General features: G+C 36.1%; 1 protein-coding gene across 1 annotated transcript; it reads right to left on the bottom strand.

Moving 5' to 3' along the window:
• Window positions 1-858: 858 nt before the first annotated feature.
• Window positions 859-16,302, bottom strand: LOC114245559 (glutamate receptor ionotropic, kainate 2). Its single transcript, XM_089737497.1, has 16 exons — window positions 16,125-16,302; window positions 15,113-15,253; window positions 14,685-15,005; window positions 14,510-14,601; window positions 14,187-14,303; window positions 13,867-14,046; window positions 12,544-12,693; window positions 11,465-11,662; window positions 11,003-11,254; window positions 10,312-10,535; window positions 9,907-10,044; window positions 9,289-9,487; window positions 8,114-8,342; window positions 7,696-7,811; window positions 4,798-4,953; window positions 859-4,536 (listed from the first exon to the last, which is right to left on the bottom strand). The coding sequence occupies exons 1-16, from the start codon at window positions 16,213-16,215 to the stop codon at window positions 4,327-4,329; spliced, it is 2,814 nt and encodes a 937-aa protein (XP_089593623.1). The 5' UTR covers window positions 16,216-16,302; the 3' UTR covers window positions 859-4,326.
• Window positions 16,303-16,413: the final 111 nt, after the last annotated feature.

Genomic DNA, 16,413 nt, shown 5'->3' with positions numbered 1-16,413 from the left:
ACTGACCCTAGCGAGAGCAATGCTTCGCAGAATCTACTACCGGATCGGAAACGCAACCCACTAAGAAGATCCGGCGAGAAACTCAGTGGGCTGTGTCTGTGGGTTAATTCGCTCGTCGAGCCCTTCGTCGCAAGCGACGGGTTCGACGATGACGGTAACCGGTGCTTGTGTTGCCTTAAAGCACTTTTAATGGATCGGGAGGATCCGCAACGACGTGTTTTGGGCGACGTCGACTGTTTACCATTCAGTCTACAGGATCGGGTATGTAGTTTCCAGCGGCCACGACAAGAGCGTTCTCATGTCGTGCCGCCTTCTCGAAATGGCGCAATGATAGCCGACTGCAGATACTTACTGACAGAGATTTATACATGATGTGGCTTGTTAAGCATTTACCATTTTTCCAATTACTAATTTACCATTCACCTTTTCAATTCAAAAAGGATAAATGGACAAAGGAGAATTTGTGCTTTTCTGCTCCGTCACGCGGCTACAGTTCCTTTGTGTTCACACCAGGAGCCACTGCGTTCATCCACAGTGCGTTTCCAGAGATATTTTTTGCCACGTACCATCCGGCTTTGGAATGAGCCTCCCTCCACCGTGTTCCCTAAGCCCTATCACATGTCCTTCTTCAAACGAGGCTTGTGGAGAATACTTAACGGTAGGCAGCGGCTTGGCTCTACCCCTGGTATTGCTGAAGTCCATGGGCGACGGTAACCATTCACCGTCATGTGGGCCGTATGCTCGTTTGCCTATAAGAGCATTAAAAAAATGCTTAATTTACCCATTTATTTATTATGGATACAAATCCATAATTAATAAATGGGATATATAAACGAATCTTCTAATATTGAAAGAATGTTTATATTATAATTTTATTTATTTATATTATACCGATAAGAATATTATTATAAATAATCATACATCGTTTTACATAAATAACACCTGTGCTAATAACTATGCTAATATACGTAGGTACATTACGAAAAGGTATAAAGCGCTAATAGATTTTAGAGTAGTTAAAATAAAATAAATTATTTTATATTTGCCTTTAATTGTTCGTGAAATGCTTTAAATCACTGCCATTTTTGCAAAATTTTAGTACTTGAGCACAATGTACATAATTATTTGATGTATAGTGTAATAGAAATTTGTAAATTAGTTATTTTAACACAACGATGCTGGGTCAGCTGGGTGGAGAGTGACAATTGGATTTATGTACATACATAAAATACAATTTGATTTTACAGTGCTATGTGATAGTATTTATTTATTATATTTTAATAGATATCATATCGATTATTGTTACTCGATTTTACTACTCGTAGATCGAAGAAGTCGTCGTGGCCTAAAGGATAAGACGTCCGGTGCATTCGTATCTAGCAATGTATCGGTGTTCGAATCCCGCAGGCGGGTATCAATTTTTCTAATGAAATACGTACTTAACAAATGTTCACGATTGACTTCCACGGTGAAGGAATAACATCGTGTAATAAAAATTAAACCCGCAAAATTATAATTTGACCTCTAGTGTAGACTAGTGTAGACCTTCTTCTGCGAGTGCACCATCTCGCAGAAGGAGGCGGCGGGGCGAGTGAGGGAAAGCTCTCCTCACTACGCAGAAACCCGCCGCCGCCGAGCAGGGGGTCGGGACCGGGGTCGTATCCGTGACCTGGCCCCCTAAGAGCTAGGGGTCCCACCCGTTTTGTGCGGGGAGGGACCCAGACGTGGGGTGGCGTGCTCTGCACGCTCACCCGCAATAGGAAGCCGGGTGATGGTAGACCGCGTTCCCCCGACCGCTCTGGGGGAAGGTGTAACGCGGCGCCATCAAAGCGGGCTCTCGGCCCGCTGAACGAGGGAACCGGTGGTCGTGTCGCTGGCGGCCACCGGTCCGGCGTCCGTGGGACGGTGGGATGGATGTAATGTGCTCTGCGTCAACCCTGTCCCGCCGTTTCAATAGCCCCGACTGGGCTCCGGCCCGGTCCGAGGTAGGGCGCCGGTTGTGAGCGGCAGGAGTTTTTAGTGAGGTTCAACTCCCACATACCCCACCTGCCGCGCGGGTGGGGATCCGGTGATTTTCTCCTGTGGAAAAAAATAATAAAAAAAAAGTGTAGACCTTGCGGGTAGGTAGCATGCCTGCCTATTTCCGTCGTGAAGCAGTAATGCGTGTCGGTTTGAAGGGTGGGGCAGCCGTTGTAACTATTCTTGAGACCTTAGAACTTATATCTCAAGGTGGGTAGCGCATTTACGTTATAGATGTCTATGGGCTCCAGTAACCACTTAACATCAGGTGGGCTGTGAGTTCGTCTACCCATCTAAGCAATAAAAATAAAAAATATTTTTTGTACTCAGGACATTAGATGAAATCGATTCTCGAGGAGTGAACTCCAAAAAGCTTTCACCTATTACAGCAATTTCATCACAATCTCATCGGTTTTCAAACTGAACGGTCAGTCAAGATGTTTATCACAAGATCCGGATACGTATGTGACCAAGACCTTTTTGAGTTGCTACCACTAGTTTTCCATCTCCTTGACTTTATATAGGGTATTTTCAAGTATTTTACCAATTTCTACCCTGCTTTCTGAGTACTAGACTAAGCGTTCCTAAGGAAAGTCAAGAGGATTTTGTACGTCAAAATATAACACGGGAATATGAGAAACGTAATAAGAAAAAAGCACAAGTAAGCTAATTTCGACTCTGCAGATTTAAAATAATATTGCATTTCAAGTTCAATGTTGACATTTATCGTCATGACGTGTTTGTGTGAATATAATATATACGTATTATTATTGACTTCAAGGCAAATGTCAGCAAAGGACATTGATATAAATCTTATCGATTAATGAGTTATTACTTGGATATGTGCAGATTGTGTACTTTAGTGCATTATCATATTTTTTAGACTGCAGACAATATCGATCAAACTTATACTTCAATAAATTTCCTTCTATATATTTTAAAAGAGTAGGTTTTCATTTTTTCCTAATAGAACCGGAAGATTGTTTACCGAGTGAGTGTTTTTATTCGGTAAAGTAGATCGGCAGAGAAGCCTACAGGCTTACTAATTGGTTCTCACTGTAGAATAAGACAGTATACTTTTCCATCACAATACCCGGAAATGTAAATTATTACATAAAAAACAAATGTTATTTTCTACTTATATTCTGAATCAAATTTTCGAGTTTGCTTTTATTACGCATGTTTGGCTGCTATGATTCAGTTCGATTAGTGAACGTTTATGGATTTTTTTCATCACAGAAGTCGTTCTACACATGTTAGCAATACATAATTTAATTGCCATAGTTGTGGTTTCGCCACGGTGGCGTGGTTAATTAAATTATTAAAACTTGTTAAGATAAAACGTATGATTTTATTTTTTTAATCTCTATTTTTTGAAGCATCCATGGCTTGTTATTAAATTAAAGACTTTTGATGTTTTGCATAGACCTGGGATTCGTGATAAAGCCAATCCTCTCATTTTTATATTAATAGGTCAAGAAAACAAAGCAGTGCAGTACCTCTTTTCGTTTATTTGTTAAGAGATTTTCCTGTTTTTTGGATAAAAGTAATGACGATGTGTTAAAAGAATAAGTTAGAACATGTAAATTTTTTTTAGTAATGAAAAAAAAAAGCATATGAACAGTAAACGTGATCGAATTTATTAAAAAATCGTTTATTACGACCGGATTTCAAGATGGGAGAACTTAACGGAAATATCGTAAAACAAAATCAAACCCGTAAGATTCATTAATTAATTTTCGTAGCACTCATGAAATTATGTTATGAAAACATCTAACTACAACGCACCACTTTCCAATCCGTTTGAAATGTAGAATAGCAGATATTTCAATGCAATTTCGATTACGACTTTAGGTCTCAAGTTTTTCATAGCTAAAAATTTTCATAGCCAAAAGGAAGCAATTCACATATCAAGGATTTATAGGCTACCTTCCCATTTCCCAATCATCATTCAATGTGAGGGTAAACAGGACTTAATTCAATTATTTTATCGAAAATAATTTAACAGTATTTCCTTCAAAATGTCATCTCCGTTTTGAAAAAGTTATTTTTTATTAAAAGTAGACTGACCCGGCAGACTTCGTAGTGCCTCAACCGATAAATAAAAGACCGACGGGGGACATATCAAAGGAAAAACAAAATTGTTATTTTTATTTAATTCCGAGCATTTTCATATTTATCTACCTTTTAAACCTTCTCTGGACTTCCACAAATTATTCAAGACCAAAATTAGCCAAATCGGTTCAGCCGTTTTCGAGTTTTAGCGAGACTAACGAACAGCAATTAATTTTTATATATAGAGATTAATTAATTATTCATCGAAGCTCCTTTTTCAAAATCCATAAAGTTTTCAATGCTTTTTTCTTTCTTCTGCTTCTTCTCTTTGTTTTTATCTTCAGATTCTTCTGTGCCTGCCAACGATGGAGCACGGCTCGGATTCCTCAGTACTGGCTTCTGCTTGTTGAAAAAGTTCAGCGAAGCTTTTAATTCTTTGACAAGAACTTCTTTGTGTGTGACCTGGTGGGGAATTAAGTGGTTATTTAAATAAAACAACAACACATTTGAGAGATGAATGAAGATGAAGATGAAGATACGGCTAATAATATAACGCAACAAAGATCGTTACATAAAAGAATTGAGACTATAACATCATGAATGCCACTAATTCACATTGTGATGTCTCAGATAACCTGTTTAGTGCAATTAATATCATTAAAAAATGTCAATACTGTCGTTGTATATGGAATGTTTAATGTATGTATTTAATTTCGATCTTACATTTTCACGAACAACGATATTCCTGACTTCGTTCATGAATTCTATGGCGGTAACAATGAGGCTAAAGAATATGCCAACTATCAGTACAACGAAAGCACCTAGAAGATTTTCAAGCTCCAAGTCCCCTTGTACGTCGTTCGCGTCAACGTCTACATCCTGGAATAGGAAATTTGTTTGCTATGAGAATTTTTCAGCATATTTTTTTTTTTTTTTTTTTTTTTTTCCCCCTACCTATGCTGATAGCCTTGAGAGGCTATTTCAGCTTCGCCCTAACGTTAGTGGGTGAGCTCGCGGGGCTCAACCGGAGAGTTGCTAACACGGAAACGCGACCCACTGAGAAGATCCGGCGAGAAACTCAGTGGGCTGTTGTCTATGGGTTAGTTCGCTCGTCGAGCCCTTCGTCGCAAGCGACGGGTTCGACGAGGACGGTGACCGGTGCTTGTGGTGCCTAAAAGCACCGTTAATGGATTCAGCATAATACCACTTTATTAAGCGAACTGAAACTGATTACATATATTATGGAACAACTTTTTACATCAACTTATTTTATACGCTGATGAAATTACTATTTATTTATTTAGGGAGCCTTGTGAGCCCGCACGGGTAGGTATCACTTGACGTATTTCTGTCGCGATTCACTAATGCGTTCCGGTTTGAAGAGAGGCACAGCGGTTATTCTAGACAATTGAGACTCATCCTCATGAGACCTCATGCCTCAAGGTAAATGGCAGAATTCATTATTATTTTAATGAGGTCTGGTAATCACTTAAGCACCAGGTGGGCTATGAGCTCGTTCACCTGTCGATGTAATAAATTAATCTATATATATAAAAATTAATTGCTGTTCGTTAGTCTCGCTAAAACTCGAGAACGGCTGGACCGATTTGGCTAATTTTGGTCTTGAATTATTTGTGGAAGTCCAGAGAAGGTTTAAAAGGTAGATAAATATGAAAATGCTCGGAATCAAATAAAAATAACAATTTTGTTTTCCCTTTGATGTGTCCCCCTTCGCGTCGGACGGATACCTTTAGTTTGTTTTCAGTTTATTTTATACAAAAGTTTAGGTCTTTTATTTATCGATTGAGACACTACGAAGTCTGCCGGGTCAGCTAGTAAAAAATAAATAATATCAGTACTAGTTAGTTTAATTATTAGCATGGTTGGTTAGTGAAGCAATTACAGTTATTAGTCCCGCCGTCTTTTATTTATCCCGAGTTCGATTATACCTAGTCAGGTCATAAATTCTGTCACATGTTTAATGTAAAATAATTGAAACAAGCTTATTCATTATGTAACCATTACCAAAATGAACTTAACAAAACATAGATTCTTATGACACTAAAGTTTATTCAAAATTACCTCCGTGATTTTGAATAGAGGCCTTCAATCTGCGCGGCCAGTTGTCTATCGCAGCACGAACGAGGTCCATGTCAATATTGGCGGCTGCCTTAATCAAGGATGTCTTGAGTGACTCCAAATTGGGATGAGGCTTTGAGCACGCCTTTTCCTCCAAGTGTTGCCATATCTTGTAATCTAACGGATTCAAATCTGGACTGGAGGAGGACCAGTCTTCGTGCCGGATGAAGTCGATTTCACGCGCCGCCAGCCAGTCTTGTGTGCTCTTCGCTCTATGAGCTGGCGCCGAATCTTGTTGGAATACCCAGTGCCTGTTATTGAACATGGTATGAGAAACAGGTTCCACAAGGTTCGTCAGGACTGTATTTTGATACAAAACTGCATTCGTTTTTACACCTTTCTCACAAAAATGTACCTCTGTTAAGCCCCAATAAGAAACTCCCAACCATACCATGAGCGAGGATGGCAAATGACCTCGTTGGACACGCGGAATACGGTTGCTCGCTTCTTCACTACTGTGTGCGTACACCTTATCATTTTGTTTGTTGTAAGCTCTCTTCTACGGTAAAAATTTTTTCATCCGAAAAAAGAATTTCCCGATCTTTTTTTCCCGCGTACCGTTTCAACAAAGCACGTCATCTCTTCAGTCTCAGGTCCATTAGACGAGTATTCAAACGATGTCCTGTTTTTCTTCGATATGCCCGAAGCCCTAAGTCTTCATTTAACACCCTTTTTACCGTGGCTCTGCTTAACCCCATCTGAAGGGCCAACAGTTTCTGCTTACGCTTGGGATTTCTTTGAATTCGCGCCTTCACAGCTTTTATCACTGCTGGAGTCCTAACAGACCGAGGGCGACCACTTCTTCACCTGTCATCTACACTAGAGTCTTCATTGTATCGTTTGATGGTACGATAAACGAATCTTTTGGTTATATTCAAATTTTTCAGTATGTAAAAAATTTGAATTGGCGCGTAACCGCAACGATGCAACGCAGTAACTGCAGCACGGTCTTCTTTAAGCGTCCACTCCATATTTAAAAATGAGTAAAATTCTAAAAGTATACATTTTTATTTTCATGAACAATTCGATATTCGAATTCAATAAACTTTTTTGTGGCCAGCATTCTAAAAGAAAAGTTTTTACTGTGTGACAATACTTATGACCTGACTAGTTACACTGTACAAGAATTTTTGAATTTTGTTTTTTGACGCGGTCCCGGTTTTTTCCGCCTTATTTTGAATTACCGAAGAAAATATAAATGCCATCGTTAGCGTTTGTCGAAAGATAAAAAGTAAGTTTAAATTTTTGCTTTTAATTACAGATAATCAATGTGGTCTAATGGTTATATCAGGTGTCTACTACACATGATTCTCAGGTTAAAAGAAATGAACGATGATTTTAACTACAAACAAGAAAAACTTTTTTGACTTCCCAAATCAAAATTTGCACATATAATTATTAAAACACATTTACGATTATATTAGTTGTACAGCTTACCAGATTTACGAGTTTGATTGATAATTTAGAAGAAATAAGACGAACCTTGCAGATTTTCGCATCATACTTTTGTAACCACCATAGGTTCCTGATTTTATCTAACTTTGTCGACTCTTGTAGTTTCAATATAGCCCTATTTATATGAGTTCGAAACGGAGAATCTGAAATGTTAAAATTGCAATTATTTAACGGCTATTCCGACTTTTGAAAAGTTCTTAATTTTGATATTTGGGCTTCACTAAGTTTAGGGTAATTTATTGTGTATTTTGAATATGACATTTTTAGCGCCAGTATGAACAGCTATTATTCACTATATGGGATTGGAAATGCTGTACTGAAACAGCAATATTTATGTTGCATATTCCTCTATTTGATCCCCTTGACAACAGCAACTGTCATGATTTTGCTATAGAAATATGTTTCCCTAAGTTTATTCTGGGTATGTTAGAAAACAGCAACTTACTTGCTGGCATAGCGATCCCATAGTATTTGTTGTCCAGTTCCCCTCCTATTTTTTTCAGCCTACAGTCTCTTCTAAGCTTGTATTCAATGGCAGAAGACTCCATGAAGAAAGCGTATTTGTTAGATCCGCTTAAAACCCTTCTCACTCCTTCATCGTTACTTTTGACTAGCAATGCTGGATTTGAGTTCATTGTTTCATACATACGTCTGAAGGTTTTATCTTTAGAGTTCTGAAAATATTTAACTTATTTAACAGAGATACTAACAAAGTATATGATAGTTCTTTTATTATTAATATGCATCTGAAGTTTAATGAATTTGTATCATATAGTTCACATGCTATAATTAAAAGTTATTTTAATATATCACCATTCATCTTTGTGGTGCATACAATATTGTGTAAAATTGTACTGCATGTAATCTATAGATGCAAGCGCGCACATTATATTGCATACAGATGCAATTTGCCATCAGAGTCATTAATTTTGGAATCAGTTTTGTACTGACATCAATCAGCAAGGCGTCGAATATTCTCATAAGGTCATTTGTTTCATAACATGTATCAGATAGTTTAAGTTTACCAATAAATAATGTTTCCTCATGAATTGTTATCATTATCATAAAAAAAGGAAACCTGAACACACCGTACATAATCATTTCTATCCCAGACCATCATGTTCTAGACTTATCTACAAGACGTACCCTTAGCTTTATGACATGTCCCTCTTCTGGCGAGGTTTAGGTTAAGTTTTAGGTTCGGTTTAGGTTTATAGACTGGTTATGGCTCTGGCATTGCGGGTGTTCATAGACTGACCATTTACTACCAAGTTGGACGCATGCTAAGGTACGGGAGGAGGGTAGCAAAACTGGTATTAATGCAATTAACGGCCGTCTGGTGTAGTGGTAAGTGACATGGTCACAACATAAGGGGGTCGCGGGTTCGAATCCCGCCAAGGGAAGATATTTGTTATGGTAAATATAAATGTCTTTTCCAGGGTTATGGATGTATATTAAATATATGTATGTGTATAATAAAAATCTTACATTTATTTCTGTTATCTGGTAATCGCTTATGACTAGAGAGGACGTGAGATGGTTTAAGCTGTGCAGTTATAACTAAATAAAGGAAATTAGTGTTATATATTCATAGAAAACGTATAAAAAATGAATATTCACCTTAAAAAAATCAACTGTAGATCCACCCTTAATAGCACCGTACAATATTTTGTTTTGAGCCGCTAAATCTTCTACGCTTTTAATAGATTCATTTTCCAAAGCGGTTGTCATCGAAGCCGACAGCTGGGCGATATATGTTTGACACACAATCATAGAGAAGAACCACCACATTCCGCAGACCCAACGGGTTCCAATAGCCCTGAAATTTATTAAGGTGTAGGTTATGAATATAAAGAGTGAATTAACTTTCGAACAAGAAAGGGTTTCAGTTTCATACTATGTTTAGAAGCACAGCGTATCTATAGTACTTTAGTGATAAGACTAAAATCCTATACGAACATAGTATACCTAGAAAATCCTTGTTTGGTCCCAGGTGCACGTGTGTGATTTGGGCAGATTTTTTTAAGGTATTATTTTTTACTAGACATAAAGCAAATACAATTTAACTAGTAAGTCAAGAGCAGATGTTTCAAATGGAATACAAACTTGTTATTGCTCTGGATGGGTAAACTGCATTCCTATTTGGAAAAAGTGGTGGCCGGGACCCATAGCATGAGAGTGCTTTCGTGATTAAAATCATTTCAAAGTCTCTATATAAAAAAATAGTTTTAAACGTACTTGGGTAAGATATCACATCCTTGTGTCATGATAGATCCCATTGTTAACCACGCACAGTTCTTGAATGTCCAAATATTTTCTAATTCTTCTGGATTTTTTTCGCAAGGTTCCGGGTTTTCCCAATCAGCAGGTGAAATTCTAATGAAGGCAGATAGGATTAGACGTCGACGCTAACAATCGAAGTTATCGATAGATCACAATCGATTTCCAGCTATCAATCTAAGGAAGCGAATTTGTTTACGGTTTTATTTTTAGATCTAAGTTATAGTATTAAAATTTACTTGTAGTATTTCTGTAAAAGTAATTGTACAAAACCAGATTCTACTTTTCTACTCTAATTTTTCATACATGTCATACATGGCCTAAAAAGTAAATGTTTGATTTAACAAAAAAAGGCGAACGAACCTGGAACAAACAAATAGCACCATTGAAACGACGCAATAAGCGGTAGCTGTGTACAGCCATACCCCGACACTATATGGATTGAGGAAAGAAAACATTCCAGGTGGTTCCGCAAGCTGTTTCTTAAACAATATACTTATGCCTAACGACATGAATGGAACTGAAAAATCCACAATCTTCTTTCGATCTTCAGTGATTGTTAGATCACAGACGGCTAAGTCGGCTTTCTGGAAATCGATATGAATGAGTTAACTAAAAGTAGGATAACCGTATTCGAGTTAATTACTTTCGTGTAGAATAAATTTCACTTTAACTTTATTGTTTATTATTCGAGATTACAATACCACAGGTAAAGAATTGGTAAAACCATCTGAAACATGAAGACTGATCTCTATAGGTGTGTGGCGGCATTCATAATTAAAGCTATTTTAACGGCTTACAAATATTATTTCAGTCATAGCTCGTTTAGCCATACTTATATATTCTAAATACTATACTACTTGGTATAAGCTTAATATGTACTATAATATTTAATTTATTCAACGAAAGCTAGCACCTATTTTAGGACTTAGGTATTATACTATATGGTTAAAATTTATTATGGCTATTTTATTTCAAGTGTGTCAAACATTATCGCACCAGCCAATAATATGTAAAACTTCATTAAAACGGTAAACTTGTTTTAGCATCTTACCTTATCAAGTAAGTCACCGATTAAGCCATTCCATTTCTTTGTTTTCACGTCATATTCCCCATAATCTTTGTCCTCGTCATGGAAGAAAGAGTAAGTGTAATTATAGTTTTCGCTTTTTAAAATCTCGAAAATGGCCTTTACGAGATCAACAGAGAATCCTTCGTATTTCTCTTTATCGTTCACACATGTGGTGTCTCCCTCCTTGCATGGCTCCTTCTCGTAAAAATACGGTTTGTTTCTTCTAGAAATTACCTGAAACAATAAATACGTAATATTATCTGTGTTGGCCACAGAAAAAATGTTGGAGTCATCGTTTGTCAAACAGGTCTAATACTGACAAGCAGGTTAGACTTTATTGATATTAAGATTGATTTCAACGAAGGCTGTCGTAGCTCTTCTGGTCTCAATGTAAATTAAACATTAAAGATCATATGTATTTAAAATATTTAAGGTATTACTCACTATAAAATGTTTACTTTGTTGCGCAGTAGTGCGATTATCTGTTTGTCTGGTTTCGACAATTTCAGTGGCATTGGATGAATCCCATTTCCCTATTGTATATCTTTGTGACATGTATATTTCATTTACAAACAAAACGTAGTTTATCCTTTTGCCGTTCTCGTTGAATTCTATGTTGCCAGTAACACCGACAGTTTTAGTCTGTAAATTTAAAATTTAAAGGTAAAACGTGTACTAATAGAATAATGTTAACTTTACACGTTTTTTAATATGTTAAATCAGTTGGAGCCACATTCCTCGTTATTGCGGCTACGAAACAATCATACGGTTCGAATTGAAGGTTAAGTGGCGCGGTTAATTATATACATATGAGATTCTGACCACAAGGGCACGGTATTCTTTTTGTTAGCAAGATTCAGCAGCCTCTTATATTCAGGATTTAGGTGGGCATCTTTGACCGTTTACTTTAGTAAAATTATTAATGGCATACTATAAGATTCTGTACGATATACGACGATTTAATCATTAAAACATAATTAAAACTATTTAACCGGCTTAATTTCGCATTTGTAATTTTCAATACTTTACAGGTTTCATTAACTCCACCGTTGCCGGTCCCAAGCCCGGATGCAAAAGGAGGAGCGTTGGTTTGATAGAAGATAATGCCAACTGTAAAATGTCAACGCCGAGTTGTGAGCGGCGGTCAAATAACCCACTCTCTGAGTCCACATAGCGATCTCGCACCACCATTCAGTGGCTGCGAAGGACTAATCCCTTCTAAAAGACTGACATGGAAGAACGTGGGAACCCACCATGATTATATCCCAAAAAAGCACCCCATGATACTTGTGGTCATGACCCTCAGTATTGAGGAAACCGAATCAAGAAGAAGACAGGTTTCATAGTCAAGGACGACTAAGATCATAAGGTCTCGTCGAAATTTCGATATTGTGCTGACTACCTGATTTTGCTATACTATAATATAAAATATAGAAACAATATACATATTGATATAAAAAAAATCGAGATTAAGCCGTGAAAGTATTTTTAATTATGTTTTGAACTGTATTCATTTAGAGTACCTGCAGTATAGCTTTTTGTAGCTGTGCTCCATGTGGCCAGGGATGTGGATCTTTTTCGCATATTGGAAAATCTGGTTTTCTTAAGTCTTCTATTGTTTCCATTGCTTTCACCACGTGGTTGGTAATATCATCCATTACCAATTCATCAGTCTGCAGAACTTAGAGGATTGCATTACTTTGAAAAAATATATTCTTTTCTATGTTTGAAATTTTACAATTTCATGTCGTATCCCTCTTCTAACGCATCAAAAGCTGCTTAATTGTTTAAAAAAGATAAAATTTAATAAGATTAGGTTTTTTAACCACTAGAAATTACTAAAAGTATCATTGGTCTTCTTTTTAATTCCCGGAAATTCGATACATTATTAAAATGTAAAAGTTAGTATACCATACGGTACCGTAATTACTTTAATAATAAGTATCCATGTACCTCCACCTTAGTAGGTCACTATCATCACTTTGATTTAGGTTTACGTTTTACAAGAAGACAAAAAATATTATTGTATCCATCTGTCTACTTTGTTTCTGTGTATTTTTATTTATCTGTCACTCCTACCGTTTTTACTGTAGCCAAGATCCACAGCGGCAAACAAAATGTAAAACTATGAACCGACATTCAGGAAGTTAATAAGCCTTTAATTTCGCAATGAGAAGACAATGGAGGATGTTAAAATTTAGATGACAACTTTCCTTCTCGCAAAGCGGGATACAATGAAGAATAAAGTTCGTGCCATAAAAAGTTCAACATCATCCGTAACACGGGTATAAATTGGACGCAAGCTATGAGCTGAAATATGATGGTGCCAATAACAATTGAAAACAACTGAAATCAGGCTTGACTCCTAAAGAATTGAACATATTACCTTCAGTCTGCTAACCAATAAGGTCACTCAATCAATCTAATCAATATTTAAATCAGAATAATTTATCACTGATGGCAGAATGCTGCATCAGAAACTACGTGATGACCTGCTTTTGAATTCTCTTATTTGTAAATTTGTACGGTAACGCGAAATTATACTTTACGTCTGATGTATCTACGTGATCTACGTGAAATATTTATCTTCTATATCGTATCGTATGATCTACGTGAAATATTTATCTTCCATGAAAAAGTTTACCATCCACGCGTAGAACAATGCTCCATACTATAGCTTGTGTTGTACTCTTGGTACCAGTGCCATTCTGATTTTTACGGTATTTTTCGTACTACTTCCGAATTCGTTGAAGACCATGATAATAATCATCTTACGAAGCCAAGCAGGTCAATTTTTAGTAGCACAAATACAATTTGCTACAGTTATCAGTAAATTATATTCGTACCTTCATCTGATTGACTTTGGTTGAAAAGTCGTTAGACCATTTTCCAACCCTAGTCGCTAAGTAATGTTGAGCATCTTTAATTTTTTCAAATTCTGTCAGGCTTAACCAGGTTACATTTAAAGGAAGGTTTATTAATTTATCATAAATCGTAGCTGCATCCAATGTTACTAAGATGTAGTGCTGAAAAAAAATTTTCGATTAAAAAAAACACTTTTTAAAATATCATTATATTACAATTTTTTTTACTATTCTTAGATTTAACTAAAACACTTTTCTTCTAAAATTGTGTTCTACAAGCGTTGCATTCGGTTCGAACATACCTGATAGTTGCTCAAATTCTTGAAGCTACCAGCTTCCTCCATATATTTCATGACTCTGTCTACGTGACAATCCAATAAAATTCGATCTTCTCTGTCTTCATTCAGAAGTTTGAATATCTAACAATAAATTTTGTTAGTTATTATTTGTTTGCCAATCGTTACACTCCAAATTAATGTCATAAAAAAATAACTTAACCCATTTAAAGTTTAAGCATTATTTCCTAAACAAAAAATATATATATATATTTGCTCTTTACATAATATATTATTGTTATAGTAATCGTTCAAGTTCAAACAGATTAAATAAAAAATGAACGGCTCACACTTCTGTTGTCTCCCTCTGGATCTAATCTATATACAGTTACTGGATAGTCATCACTATGTCTTCCGAGTATCTTTTGAATGCGAAGTAATCCTAAAATTTATTTAATATGTATTACGTATGTTATAATTATGTCAGTATATTTACAGTAATAAATACTTTTGATTAAAGCTCACCAAAATCGTCTTCGTAAAGAACTGCGAAAACCTTCCAGTTGTAAAAATTTAGTAGTTTCCCGTAAGCTACAGATATTTCGTCTGATTCTGGGTAAAAATTTATGGTTATTTTCTTAAAAGCAGCAGCCTCATCGGCAGTTTCAATTTGGGAATTACTTGAATCTAATTCCTCATTAAGTTCAAGATCTGGATCTAGTGGTTTCATTGTGGCTTGTATGTGAGGTATGTTAGCAATAGCGCATTGATCACGAACTGCCTTGTCGGAAATTGGGTTTTGAGGTCCAAAAACTGCGACTGGCCTCATTGCAGTATTGGAGCATACTTGAAAAAAAATATGACAATAATTTCAATAGACCAAGTTAAAATTACGCTATGCTGTAATTAAAAAAAAAATGATCGTAATCATAAATCTGATTTTGGCAACTTACACGATCTCCAAACTGAGTAGCTGTCAGTTCTGGGAGGCTGCAGCATAATAGCGTGTAGCCTGACAGAAGAGAGATGGACATGATGTACCGTCTCATTGAAGGCTTGTTGATGTGTTATGGCATTCCGATCGAAAATTCCAGCTGTTAAAACATGAAAGCTTGTATTGCGAAATGTTAAATATATTCAGTTTTCTTATGAATTTTGTTGCTCATTTTTTGGTTTACAATGGAAATAGTTGGGCTGTTCAATATACCGATAAATAATATAATGATAACCAAAATACATTTTCGATTATTTTTCTTTCCGTTTTTGTGGTTAATTGTATTATAACAAATGGGTCTTTAAACAGAATGTAAGTTTATTAATATAAACAGCTACATTATAAGATGCAACAATTCAATCAACGGCAAAATCTCTGTAAATAGTGTCATAAGGAAAGCATCTGACGTCACCCCGCATTCCCCTCACCTTCGTCATTAACAAAATTTATTTCTAAATATTTTGTTATTTAAAAGCTGAGATAGTGACAGTATAAGTAAACATTTATTGTGTAATTAAAAAAAAATACGACAGACCGTCTGCTCCTCTAGTACCCATTATGATTTGAAATGATAAAGCGAAACAGGGATTAGGTGACGAATTAACTCCTAACCTGAGGTAATGCTCATACTCGCTCAAGTGGATTCTTTGGAAAATGTTTATAAGATGTAAAATGTATTTATAAAAATCTCGTAGACTTATGTACAACGTATCTATGACATACTTGTAAAATTAAAACTATAATACTTTTACGATTTAATCTCGCGTCTTTTATTGTCGACTCGGTCTTCATTCATCACGAAAACTAGAAAGTACTCGAAACATTAGAAATAATACAATGACAATAAAATAAAATCAAGATTAAACCCTAAAACTACGTACGACTTGCGAAAACCGAATAAAACACTATTCTTGTAGTAATAATTCTGTAGCACTCATAATAAATGTTTACAATTCATCTGTTACACTTACCGATTTGGAAAGACACTTCTATCGTTTCCGTGTAACGTATTTGGGCATAACCCCTTTGGATTAAACAAATGCATATTAGTAACAACCACATGGCACAATTATTGACACAAACGCGTATTATTCATAGTGTTTACTGTAAAAGTAGCGGTGATATCGCGTCAACGAATGAGAGTCGGTAACCCAAACACTAGTACAAAATTAACCCACCAGAGAACTATAATTAAATGGAGAAGCCAATATTATGTCAAACGTTTTGAACGTAGCAAAAGTAATAATTTCTTGAAGAAGG

The sequence above is a fragment of the Bombyx mandarina genome, chromosome 23 (assembly GCF_030267445.1).
Source record: "Bombyx mandarina strain Sakado chromosome 23, ASM3026744v2".
NCBI lineage: Eukaryota > Metazoa > Arthropoda > Insecta > Lepidoptera > Bombycidae > Bombyx > Bombyx mandarina.
This window is presented reverse-complemented; position numbering and strand designations above follow the sequence as displayed.

What these genes read in the sequence shown, in the direction of transcription:
- LOC114245559 (XM_089737497.1), bottom strand. Translation starts at nt 16,215, where the DNA reads ATGTGGTTGTTACTAATATGCATTTGTTTAATCCAAAGGGGTTATGCC. An exon ending in AGAAGTGTCTTTCCAAATCG is followed by an intron (nt 15,254 to 16,124) that starts GTAAGTGTAACA and finishes ATGTTTTAACAG; the next exon opens with CTGGAATTTTCGATCGGAAT. An exon ending in GTGCTATTTGTTTGTTCCAG is followed by an intron (nt 10,045 to 10,311) that starts GTTCGTTCGCCT and finishes TGCCTTCATTAG; the next exon opens with AATTTCACCTGCTGATTGGG.